Here is a 13817-nt window from a genome sequence, read left to right as displayed (position 1 = left end):
AACTTGGAGGTTACCAGAGCATGGACAACTGAAGCCAGGTTATCCCTGTCCATATAGGGGTGTAGCTGGGCCACCAACCGAAGTTGGTAGAAGGCACTCCGTGCCACCGAGGCTACCTGAGCCTCAAGTTACAGAGATGGTTCTAGAACCCCCAAGCTATGAACCTGCTCCTTCAGGGGGAGTGCAACCCCATCCAGGACAGGTTGAACATCCACCATCCGGTCAGAAGAACCACCCACTAGCAGGATCTCAGTCTTGTCTGGATTGAGCCTCAGTTTATTAGCCCTCATCCAGTCCATTGTGGCAGCTAGACACTGGTTCAGCACATTGACAGCCTCACCTGAAGATGAAAAGGAGAAATAGAGCTGCGTGTCATCAGCATACTGATGGCAACGCACTCCAAAAATCTGGATGACCGCACCCAACGGTTTCATGTAGATGTTGAACAGCATGAGGGACAGAACTGACCCCTGTGGAACCACATACTGGAAAGTCCAGGGTGCTGAGCAATGCTCCCCAGCACCACCTTCTGGAGCCGACCCACCAAGTAGAAGTGGAACCACTGCAATGCAGTTCCTCCCACTCCCAACTCAGCCAGTCGTCCCAGAAGGATATCATGGTCGATGGTATTGAAAGCCGCTGAGAGATCAAGGAGAATCAACAGAGTCACATTTCCCCTGTCTCTCTCCCGACAGAGGTCATCATACAGGGCGACCAAGGCTGTTTCCGTGCCAAAACCAGGCCTGAAAGCCAACTGAAATGGATCCAGATAACTGGTCTCATACAAAAGTGTCTGGAGCTGGCCTGCCCCCACTTGTTCCAGGACCTTGCCCAGGAATGGAACATTTGCCACTGGCCTATAATTATTAAGATTTTCTGGATCCAGGGAGGGTCTCTTCAGGAGTGGTCTCACTACCGCCTCTTTCAAACAGCGAGGAACCTCTGGCAGAGAGACATTAATCACCTCCCTGGCCCAGCCAGCTGTTCCATCCAAGCTAGCTTTTATTAGCCAAGAAGGGCAAGGATCCAGCACAGAAGTGGTTGCACGAACCTGTCCAAGCACCTTGTCAACGTCCTCAAACTGTACCAACTGAAACTCATCCAAGAAATCGGGACAAGGCTGTGCTCTGGATACCTCACTTGATTCACCTGCTATAACACACTGGAATCTAAGTCCTGGCAGATGCTAAAGATTTTATCCTGGAAGAATGATGCTATACGAACAGGAAAGTAGCAGATTCAGTCAGGTCAATGTTCCAAACTTCCCACACAAAATGCACCAATTAAAATAAAGCTGCAGTCTATGAGGTGTACCCTGGAGCCAGTGATGGCAGCTATATAATGTTCTCACTGGGTGCTAGGAACAGCAGTCACATCCAAATGTTCATGGACCCAGCATTAGCACAAGACAGACCCTATCAAAACATAACTTGGTCCCACAATATTTTAACACAGCAGTAGATGGCACCTGATTATACTGCAAACATTCTGAAGTTTTTCCTCCCATTTCAGATGGGGTGGGTAGATGAATGTTTTAAGGGTTCTCCAAAACAAGATTATGATAGGCTGTCACTACAGGCTGATCCTAGCCTGAAAACCTGAAATAGGCTGTCCAACTATTTGGCAGGATTTCTAAATCCAACTGACAATGACTCTTTCCTTAAAATCTGACAGAACCTTGTAAACACATCTTGTTTTTAGGATCAAAGGGAAAAGGAATTAATGTCCGAACTTCCCAAACTTATTCAGCTTCCTCCAATGTTCAATTTAATCCTACAGCACTGAACCAAAGAAGGACAGGGCAAGGAAAATGGTACTTCATAGAAGATATTCCTGGTAGAGGAGGCTTGCAGTGACCCACTCTTTTGGACTATGCTACCTGAACAAATCCTGTCCTGTTATCTCCCTCCCACACATAAATGTCCTCTGAAAAAATCCCCATCTGCAAGTTCCCATATGCTAATTCAAAATTTAAGTATTCATAAATCTTTTGCTGCTTTTTTGGCAATGGCATTAATATGGGAGAATGACTGAACTTAAGCACATAAATACAACAGACAACGATAAAGCAATTTTAAAAGGTGAGGTGAATTCATAGGGAGAGCTTCTTATCAAAGGAAAAAATGTAAGGAGCCAAATTTATGGTCTGAAAAACTAATTTGAAGTGGTTCCATAAAACAAATGATTTAAGACAGATTCTACAACTTTCATTGCTATAGCTAAGAGCAGTGCAAACCTAAGCATATCCACTCAGAAATAAAGTCCACTAAATGAAAAGGTATTTACTCCCCCAAAAGTGTATTAAAACTTATTTGAAATCCAAGAGTACTTTTATATTTATGGTGGGCATGTGCAATTCCCCCATGCAACACACATTAAAAAGGGGAACCTGTCAAGCAGTGACTGTTTTTCTACTGCTTGAAATGTTAATAAGATTCTGTAAAGAAGATCTGAAAATTCAGGAGTCACCAAATGTCACATTTTGTGTTCTGGTACAAATATAGAACATTTATTTGCAAGTCACTCCTATGACAAATTGGTAATGATGAATTCTTAATTCTAAATCAGTTTGTTAAAAAAAAATACTAAGATTACATTGTCACCATGACATTACTTCAGTTATTTAGATGTGAGGATGACATGACACTCAGAATACATCAGTTCTCTCTCTTTATAGTTTCCCATCCAAACACTTTGTACTACGACACTGAATATTTGCAATCAAAACTGAAAAACAGTTTAAAATGTCCACGGTGTTAACAAAACTGCAAACCAACAATATATAATTGTAGCATTTAATGCAAAAATGTCTGAACACAATAAATTTTGAACGTATCACTTGCATTCTGGATATTAATGTTGAACACTAAATAATACATTCTTGTACTAGTATGATGAGTATTTATGGCCACTTATAGCTTTATGCCTAATTAGAGCCTTTTAAAACACTGCATAAAGTTGAGGAATAGAAACCTAGGGTATATTGATGTACTCAAGTGTAGTCAAGACAGAATTAAAGTAGTGACAATAATTCAGTCCTAGAATCAATTTAATCTGTGAAGTACGGCAAACAGAAAGAAAGGACCCAAGGCAATTTGCTACAAAGTACCCTGAAAATACTGAAATTAACTAAGCAAGTTATAGTGCATTGTAAATCATAATTCTGCTACATAAAAACTTTGATTTCACCAAGGTTACATAAGGCCTGCATACCAAGTTCATCGTGCAAACTGCTGCCGCTGACAGCAGATGCATTGTCATGTGATGCTTCTAAGTGGACACTCCCATTTCTCACCAGCAAGGAGGCACTAGAACTGAGCACTGCTGCCTGGGAATGGGGGCAGGACTGGACTTTGACTTGGGTTGTGGACTGCTGCCCTTGCTGAACATCTTGAAGGCTACGAAAGAACATTGATGGTGGAGACATTACAGGGAAGAACACAGAAACAACAGCTAGAAACCAAGTTAACACTTTTTTCATATTTAAAAAAGGTTATACAAGAAGCATACCAGAGTGGATGTGTCAGTATACACAAAGAGCATGTTACAACATGTCTAGGAAGTTAGACTACCAAAATAAATTATGTAAGTATCAGCTGAGTTACCACTCTGAGCAGCCCCTCACACACTAAGAACTTTCAAAAGCCCCATAGAATCCTATCCTAAGCAATATTTGACTGTGCGCAACTGTGTCATGGTGTCAGAAATATTATGTGGTGATATGGTATTTCTTCAAAAAGTAACATTTCCTCTTCTTATGCTAACAAACTGCAAAACTCACTCTTTCATCCAAGTTCAAAGCCAAACTCCTGAAAGACTATATGCAGTAAATGGGTCTTAATTTTGTAATACAGCTGTTTGCCCAATTATAACCAGGGTTTTTTCTTTAAAGAGTAGACATTTATACACAACAATGTTGTATAAAATATTTCATCTCAATGTTTGCATGTTCACATATTTGAGGTAAGAGAAATGAGCGTATGATTTCCTCAAGAGTAGAACAAATTCAACAGAACTGTGCTACTGAGGAATAAGCATTCTGTGAAATTGATCAGCTCAACACTGCAGAAATCTGAAGTCCATCAGATTTTAGTTCTGCTTCAAGTTCTGTTTTGCCTATTGGCAAAGTATGGTTTCTTAACATCAGCTGCTCATCTGTAAAATATGGACAGCAATAACCTACCCCATAGGGTGACTTTGGTGGACCACATTACAAATTAGAGATTACAATGCTTTACAAATGTTATGTCAACAATTGTAATATATTTTAGGAAATAGTCATACAATACTATTAAACAAATACCCCTTTGAAATAGCATTTAAATTTAATTCTCTAACAGCACAGTTCTATGCATATGTGCTCAGAACTAAGGTTAGCATCCAACTGATGTCCTTTTGCTGACAAAAGTCTGTAGATTGGGAGGGAGACCATTTTTGGCAGTTCCCTTCTCACCTCTGCCTCTATAATCTGCTCCAGAGGTTTGTGGGCCAATGGAAATAGATCTTGGGGGTGGAGGCTGTAGGGGAAAATTGCCAAAAATTGCCTCTCTCCCTGTTTCACTGACGGATGCTATCCATTAGCAGAGGGACAACCAATTGGATGCCATTTCTAAGTTGCATTGAATTCAACATCATTAGAATTGTGTGCACGTAGGCCCAACTTGTACAATGTTTTCCCCCTTTTTCTTGTGCACAATATGACGCCTCATGGAACGTCCATTTCAACTATCTTAGATTTGCCAGAGGAGTCAGCAAGCACAACCATTCCTCACCGTACAAAGGACTGTTTCTGAGTTAGAGTATACAATGGAAGTCTTTGACTAGCATTTAGGATGGATTATTGCAATACGTTCAGCGGGGGGCTGCCCTTCAAGATGACTCAGAAGCTTCAACTGTTCCAAAATGTAGCAGCCAGATTACTGGCTGGGGTTCCTTTTAGATCTCATATAACCCCTGTTTTAAAACAGCTGCACTGGTTGCCTGTTTGTTTCTGGGCCCAATTCAAGGTGCTCATACTAGTGTTTAACGCCCTAAATGACTTAGGTCCCAAATATCTGAAATACCATCTTCTTCCCTATAGACCTTCTCGGGTGTCTATAGAGATCAGCAGAGGGGGCCCTTTTGGTATTCTGCCACCCTCAGAAGTTTGGGGTGGCATTCTTTGTGGCGGCTCTAAGTTGTTGAACTCCCTCCCCACCAAGGTACATCTGGCAACTTTGCTGTTTTAGGCTAATGCTGAGCTGCACCTCTGTACCCTGGCGTTTAACACCTGAGACATATTTTTAGGATCCCCCCTATTTTGGGATTTTAGTTTGTTTTTACATTGTTTTTAATGTATTTTAATTTGTATTTTGAAATAGTTGTAACCTGAACTGGGATCTTTGGGTGAAGGGCATTTAATAGATGATGATGATGACGATCATCATCATCATCATTTTGTTAATGAGTGGTACAAATCTGTGTTGTAAAATGAATTTAATACTATGTGAAAGTAACTCTCATAAGAGATAGTTGTGTAGTTTAATTTTTAGTTTTAGATATAAAACGTTTATCTGCCTAATCAAACCACAATAGATCCTGCATTATGTATGTATGTGTACTAGTGTGGAACAGGCCACACACCTAGGAGTGTAGCATGGATGACACATTTCAACATGACCCAGCCTACACAGACAAACAAGCAGCACACTGCTACTGATCATTCAAGTTTTAAATATTGAGTTTAAAGTTTGTGTTTTAAAACAGCTGTCTGTACACTACGTGTCACATTAACCATATTTAAAACCTGTGTCAGAAGCATAAAAGAGGCTTTTAGTATCTTAACCAAGCAAGCTAACTAAGTTAGATAGTTGTAAATAACTTTTGTCAAGAATATTCTGAAATATTTATACTTTAAAGTATAAGAGACTTTATTCTAACATTGCAGGAGCTTATTGCCACTTTTCAAAGCCACCTAGAAGAAAAACATTTTGGGCAGGAGTGGAGGGTAGAGATTAACAAGTATGTTTCTTTCACTGGAAGAAATAAAGTTGACAAAACAGGTGAAAGTGAAATTTATAAATCATTTCACCATTCTCTACAGGGTTGCAGCTGGAAGTTTGAGAAGCCAAATTAGATTTTTCTGCTGCTAAAGATGTGTGTTTTCAAGACATTATGGTAGAATCTCGCTAAAACACAGCTCACTGTACCCCGGATTCGGATATACTGCAAGTATGACAATGTTCCTGAATACAATACTATATACGTACCTGTGGTTTCCATACCACATGGAACCCTACAACATGTGTGCATCCTTTGTCCCCCGATCCCTGCATTATAATGAGGAACAGGAACCCTCAGGAAGCAAAATCTTAAGGTGCTATTTCCTCAGAATCTTAATATGCTATTTTCTCAAAATCTTTAGTACTTCCTACTGTTGCTCAAAACACTACAAAGATGCTTTTAAATCACCTATAGGTTGAAGCTAAAGAATTATTACTCTTGTATGCACACAGTAAAGAAAATATTCAGCAAGGTGTAAGGAATCACAATGAATATAAAATACTATCAACACATACTTGGATGACAGATTACATTCATTCAAGGATCCATTTTTCAAGGCAGATGCACAGACAAATACCACTATGCAGCCCAGTAAGAACAGTGTTAGTCTGAATGGCCCAGAAAAACTTTAATGGCGAGTAATTTAGCAGTAATTACATTTCTCTTTTCCCATTTGTATGTGATTCTAATCACTGGGAATCTTTAGCTAGGAAATCAGCTGGGCTTTAGATGCCTCTCAAAGACTGTCAAACTCAACACCATACAGTCTTACCTAGATGTAAATCTCACTGCAATCAATGGGAGTAAGATGCTCTTTAAGCACCTCTACTACAGCTTTCTCCAACCTCATGACCTTCAGATGTTTTAAACTACAACTCACTTCAGTCAAGCCAGCTTCTGCCTGTCAGTTTCCTATGTACATGTCCAGCAGCTAGGCAGAAATGGCTGCATCCAGGTCATTAGAGGTATGTGTAAAGTAAATAGATTTAGCATTAGACAGTTAGGTGAAGTAATCACCCTTCTTGGAAACACATCAATTGATGCATTTCAAGAAATTCATCTATACACAAGTATTATTACCACTGGAACTTCTTTGTTTTAGATTGGAACATTGAGTAATTCTTCACCAAAATAGGAAGTGCAAAGTGGTAAAAACCCTTTTACCTAGAATTCCTATTGTCTACATTTAGACGACAGCAAAATATCAGAATATAGAAATAGTTTCATACTGGATATACTTAAACGTATATTCAGTTGAATAATATTGTGAATTGTCTTTGTCATAATTTGTTATGAGTGGGTGATTTAACTAGTTGCCTTTTATATTTACAATTTCTAGGGGCACTTTAAAAACTAAGGGCAATGTTCAACTAACTTTTTGTGCTAGCCTAAGGATTAGTGCTAGTGCTAAGGGATTTTCCCCCCCTCCTCACCCTGCATCGTTTCCAGATCTGCTCAGGAGTTAGAGGAACCCCTAGAACAGATTTAGGCGTATGCAACGTTGCAATTCCACTCATACAGATTTGCGCTTTCCCTCTTCTCCTCTTCACTACAGCCCCTGTGCACCCTCAAAATATGCTTCAGAGAATTGAGGAACCCTCTGGAGCAGATTTTGGGGCGCATGGGGAAAGGTTGTATTCAATGCTATGCAAACAGCATTCCACTCATACAGCGGGACTTCCACTAACACATTTATTATGGTATAAGCTTTTGTGGACTAAAGTCCACTTCATCAGATGCAAGTAGTATTGCCCTAAGTTGGCAGGTAGGGGTGCATGCAGATGCACCCATGTATAATTTTATGAACACACACACACACCCCTGGGGAGAAGGGAAGAAAGGGGGGGGAAACGCTACTGACTTCCAGAGGAATCTATAATGCATTGACAATCTCCCAGAGATTATCCTAGCTTTAAGGTTCTTTTACATCAAATATCTGTGTCAGCACTAACTTACCCACAACTACTTCAGTTTTCAGGAGAATATGCATCATAAGATGAATGGCACTCTTGGTATGCCAACACTTTCACAAGTGACTTAGAACAACACTTTCTCCAAATGGCTATCTAAGATACAGTGATAACATCTTTATCAGCTACACTCACAGACACAACACACTTGAGCAATTCTACCAGAACGTCAAAAATTTTCACCCCACTATCAACCTGAAAATAGACTAGCCCACACAGAAGGTTCATTTTCTGTATACTACTGTGCAACTGAACAATGGACATATAACCACCACTTATATGGAAACCTACAGACCGCTTGAGAGTCCCTGTGGCCCAGAGGGACCCCTGAAGGGCCCCTCCTTAGGGTGGCGCTCACATTCCATGATCTGCAGCAGCATCGAGTCCTGCAACTCAACCCTGACACGCATCGCAGAGAGGAAGCTCCCAGGCATCCCCCCCATACAGACAACACAGCCTTCAATAAGCCCACCTGCATGCCCTACTTACCTCTCCCATCAGTGTGAATTCTGTGTGCGCATCCCTGCCATCACCCAATATGGCAATGGGACTTCCCTAAGGGGCTAATACTCCCACCACCATCTTGGGTGATGGCAGGCATGCGCACTATGCACACATCATTCACACAACATGAAGTCGGTGGAGCATGCAGGAGAACTTATTAGCCCCACGCCACCTGTATGATGCCAGCCCTTAATATGCTATATGTCTATATGCTTCCACCAAGAATACACCACAAATCTCACCGTCTACAGCTAAGCCCTACAAAGTATATCAACATCTGTTCTGAACTTGATAGAGATTCACAACCATAAGGATTTACACCAGGCATTTCTAAAACTACAATAGCTATCAAATGAAGGGGGGGGGAAGGACAAGGACAGACTATACCCAGGAATAACCTAGAGCAATATCCCCAATTCTACACTCTTTGGAACAAAGAATTAAAAAAACCCTGGTTTTCAGTAATGATTTTTTTTTGCAGTACCAAGGTATATAACAAGCTTTAAAAAAAATACAGTCAATATAGAGAGTTCATTTTGTGTCTGTCAAATGCTCACTAAATTATGATAGCTACAACATGGTGTCTAGTTGGGTTACTTCCAAAGTAGTTCCAAGTGATCAGGGATAAATAAATGAATTGGTGCTGACAAATTTTGCAAGTCTGTTTGCTAGTTTCATACAAAGAAATTCACTGTTCCAATGCTATTGTCTATTATTTATCAGGCAATGTTAAATACGGCATTTTAATTGAGTCTTGTCTCATTAAGAGATTAACATGAAATAGGATTCATGCTACCCAGGCAAGTACTTTCCACTCCATAAATGTTCAAAAATTCAGAATCCAACAGTCAACAAGAATGTCAACTATGGGATATCAAAGGCCTTCATGAACTAACTCACAGAATTAGAGAATCATAGAATAGAGTTGGAAGGGGCCTATTAGACCATCAAGTACAACCCCCATCTCAATGCAAGAATCCAAATTAAAGCATACTTGACAGGCGGCTGTCCAGCTACCTCCTGAACGCCTCCAGTGTTGGAGAGCCCACCATCTCCCTAGGTAATTGGTTCTATTGTCATACTGCTGTAACAGTTAGGGCATTTTTCCTGATATTCAGTTGAAATCTGGCTTCCTGTAACTTGAGCCGATTATTCTATGTCCTGCACTCTTGGGTGATCGAGAAGTGATCCTGGCCCTCCTCTGTGTGGCAACCTTTCTTCAAGATTGCTATCATATCTCCCCTCAGTCTTCTCTTCTCAAGGCTAAATATGCCCAGTTCTTTCAGTCTTTCCACTGATCATCCTTGTTCCTCTCCTCAGAACCTGTTCCAGTTTTCAATTCAGTTCCTCTCATTGAGAAAACTTCTTAGTCATTTCCACTTCCTTGTACTCTACCATTAGAAAACAATCATGTGGCAAAACAAGGGCCTTGTGCCATCATTTGGTTTAGTGAGCGTTAACACTTTGCTTTGCTTCAGTCATCTAAGTTGTTTCAAGACAACCTGAGACAAAATTGGCTTGAAATCTATGGCTACAGTCCAGATGGGTTAGAATGATAAAGCCAGAGGTCTGATGTTTCATATGATTATGCAGACTGCTATACAAAATGCATGGTACATATGTGCTTTGGGGACTGCAGACAGTTTATTATTATTAAATTTATATCCTTCCCTTCCTCCCAAAAAGAGCCCAGGGGGGGCATTTTAGCCTGTTCTACTTTATACTGTAATTGATGTGTGTGTTTTCATTTGAAATATCTGCTGTGTATTTAATATCTTTGCATACACATTTTGATATATTATTAGTTCTTATCTTGTATAGAAATTTGTGTTTATAGGTTTAGTTTGCACTTTACCCTGTAATTTCATTCTATTTCATTTCATTTTTCATTCTTTTATACTTTGATATACACTTCATTCTGTATTTTGTTTATGCTGTTTCAGAAAATGATTCTTTAAAGTCTCATAACTGTATTAACATTTATCCAAGGTGCTGTTAATAGAACCCAGAGAACAGAGGGGATGATTGCTATTAAACAATCATAATGTGTCAGATTTCAGAGTTGAAATAGTATGTGGGGCTACAGACATTCTAAGCACCTGAAGATCTGATGCTTAAGAATTAAAAATATTTTCCCAATGCTATACAAGCACTCCATAAATGTTCTTTTTTTTTTTGTAAAACATGCCTTCCTTTTGCATCTACTAGCACATGGCTGCAGCTGTTGCAAAATGCAGCAGCACGACTGCTCACTGGGGCATGGTATCGCCAACATGTCACCCCACTGCTAAAAGAATTGCACGGGCTGCCTATTAGCTACCAGGCCAAGTTCAAGGTTCTGGTTTTGGTGTACAAAGTCTTATACAGCTTGGGATCAGGATACCTGACAGATCACCAGTCAATCAGTATGCTCTGCAGGTGAGGGCCTCCTGCAGACACAATCTTATCAGGCAGTCTGTTCTGCACAACATAGGAAGTTGACCTTTAGTGTAGTGGCACCTACCCTTTGGAATTGCCTCCCCTTAAATATTAGACAAGCACCATCTCTATTATCTTTTCAGCACCTACTGAAGTCCTTCCTCTTTCAACAAGCCTTTTAAGTAGAGTCCTTATCTCACTCTGCCTCTGTGTTGTAATTGTTTTTTAGGGTGTTTTTAAAGCTTTTTTAAAAAGATGTTTTTAAAGATGTTTCTTTTAATATATTTTAAAGTCTGTTTTTAAGATGTTTTAGAATGTTTTAGTGTTTTTGTCTGCCCTCCTGGGCTCCTGCTGGGAGGAAGTGTGGGATATAAATTTAATAAATAAAGTAAATAAACAAATGGCATCATTGAGATTTCTTTGAGCATCAAAATCCCAACAATGCTCGAGAACTAGGAGTTTAATATTAACCTTTTAATACAGATTTAAGTTTGTATTAAGATATTTTTATCTTATTATAGAAATCTGAGACATTTATTCTTTGATAGTTGACTCTTGATTAAATAAGTTATTCCACCCAAAATTAAATGCATGCGATCAATCAGCCTGTATAAAGGATTTAAAATTAGGGAAACGGTTCAATTACACAGGTAAACGGCTTGAGAACATGTGTAATTCTTCATACATTAGAAGTTGAGTTTTAGATCAACTTATTGATAATGTCACAAAAAGTCATGCTAATTTAAGAATGGGGACCACTTAGTACTTTTTATTTTTGGAATAAAAATTGAACTCACCTACCTCATAGTTTTTGAAAGCTTTCAGATTCAGAAGTAGGGTGGCAGATGGATCATTTAATGCAACTTAATAAACACTGAAATATTTGCAAACTTAAATGAAAGAGCTAGTTTTTCAATGTCAGTTTGTTAGCATTTCAGCTGACCTACAAGTCATTCACTGGCCTATATCATTTTGACAAAAATGGGGTGGGGGAGAAAGACATGAACAGTGCAGTGTAGACATGCACAATTGAAAAAAATCACAAATGCATGCAGTAACAGCTCAAAGATATTGGTTGGTTGGAAAAGGGAGGGAAGGCAAAACAAAGCATTTCTGCAATACCATTGGGAGTGGGAAGCAGTGATCAGCTGCATGCATGTTAGATACGGTGGAACACAGATACCATACCTTAGGGGTGAGCCGATGAGCAATGAAGGAGGGGTAGGGTTACTCCCTGCATTGTGACGGCGCCGTACTGCCTGACGCCTAAATGTGCTGCGCTCACGACGAACTGAGACCACATCCTCACTGGCTTGTGCTGCTGCATCAAGACAGACCAAGTCAAATTGGAGCCCAGTCCTGTTATGTACAGAGCATCTTATGCTTTCCCCCACAAGTTAACTTATTTGCAGCAGAAGGAGCAATCGTTCTGATCATCAAGCTCGCTCAAATAGTTTAAGAATGAAATTATCAACTTTTTTTAAAAAGCAGTGCGTTATGTATGGTTTTTAAAATATAACCTGGCTTTAAATGAATGTTAAATATAAAAATAGTCTATAATCTGTACCCATGAACTTCTAACATACATGGAGTTACAATCTGCTTTTCTAAATTGGACAGTAAACTGCTCTGAAGGAGACAAAATGGATTTAGAAAATAAATTTATTCTTTCAACCATAGTCCTCTGCACATGCACAGAGAGCCAAAAGAAAAATAAATTTCACATTTGCCCTTTTGCCTCCAAGCAAATAAAATTATGTAGTGCAAAAACCATGTGTGATTTAAATTGTGCCTTTTCTCTTGATGATTTAACTCAACCCATCCTGGCTCCAACACACTTAAGGATGACACACAAGCTGCAATGATCAGATTCTCTGTTTCTTTTAAAGTTAAATCCTTCTGAATTTGCTTTGCAAGGCAATCAGTCCAGTCTCTTTTGAATGGAGCAGGGGATAATAATACTGTTTAACCAGACAACCAATAGCTATTGAAACTATTAAAGCTGTTTATTAATAAAGTTCAGTGGACAGAGTACTGAGTGGATTCTGGAGATCAAGGTCTTAATTCCATGTCTAACATGTGTGTGACCTAGTCATTCTTTCTCTGCCTTAGTTACCCCACATGAAAAGTTGAAATAATGGTGAGCTCGCCCACATGGTAGCTCTGGGAGCCAAGAAAGACTGCAAAGCACTTGGTAAGGCAAAAATGCAGTAAAAATTAGGGATAGCAGCAGTAGCACTGGGAAGTGTTCAACCTCTTGCTCTGGAATCTCTTTTCTGAACTTGAGTAATACAAGTAATACAGAAATAATACAAGACTATACAAAGAGGCCACTAAGTGACCAGGGGTCAGCAAGCCATGCCTCGCTTTCAGTGGTAGTTTTGTCTTAAAATAAATACTGAATATGTTTTGTTTAACCTTAAATGTCACTTGAGCCTTTGGGAATAGGGCTGGTTAGAATTCCAAAAATAGACATACGCAGGATTGTCAACTTGTGATTTTAAAAACACTTGATTGAGGTACAGAACCTACTGGATATTCCTGTTAGGAACTGATGCCCTATGAATCATTCACAGCTAAGAGGAGGACGTGTGGGGGCTTCTGCCTTGCTGGGAAACTAGAAGCATGTGAACGCAGCTGATCTGGAGAGACAAACAATACTAGAGGAGACAACTGTTAAAAGTTTTACATGTGGATAATTTCTATAACATTTTTATGTATTTTGGTTTCAGACGTTTACTGTTATCTTAGGATGCTTTGACATGTCACGTGGACACGGTGTGGTTCCTTGGCATTCTGGAGAGCTACAGGCTATGAAGCAAATCAGAATGACTTGTGCGCTAGTTTTCATCCGAAGCTGACTGAACACTGGTTAGTGCACAT

The 13817-nt window shown here is 39.7% G+C and overlaps 1 protein-coding gene across 3 annotated transcripts in view; it reads right to left on the bottom strand.

Moving 5' to 3' along the window:
* PCNX1 (pecanex 1) overlaps positions 1-13817 on the bottom strand; it is a 159877-nt gene that overhangs the window by 90263 nt on the left and 55797 nt on the right. For 2 of the 3 annotated variants that reach the window (XM_061611183.1, XM_061611184.1), the window contains exons 7-8: positions 12123-12255; positions 3214-3398 (exon numbers count right to left, since the gene is read on the bottom strand). The exons of the other annotated variant lie outside the window; for it this stretch is intronic. In XM_061611183.1, coding sequence (XP_061467167.1) covers positions 3214-3398; positions 12123-12255 — 318 coding nt within the window. The remainder of the gene's footprint in view (positions 1-3213; positions 3399-12122; positions 12256-13817) is intronic. 3 annotated transcript variants of the gene reach the window in all.

The sequence above is a fragment of the Rhineura floridana genome, chromosome 2 (genome assembly GCF_030035675.1).
Source record: "Rhineura floridana isolate rRhiFlo1 chromosome 2, rRhiFlo1.hap2, whole genome shotgun sequence".
NCBI lineage: Eukaryota > Metazoa > Chordata > Lepidosauria > Squamata > Rhineuridae > Rhineura > Rhineura floridana.
The sequence above is the reverse complement of the archived record's forward strand: the minus strand, read 5'-3'. Positions and strand labels throughout refer to the sequence as shown.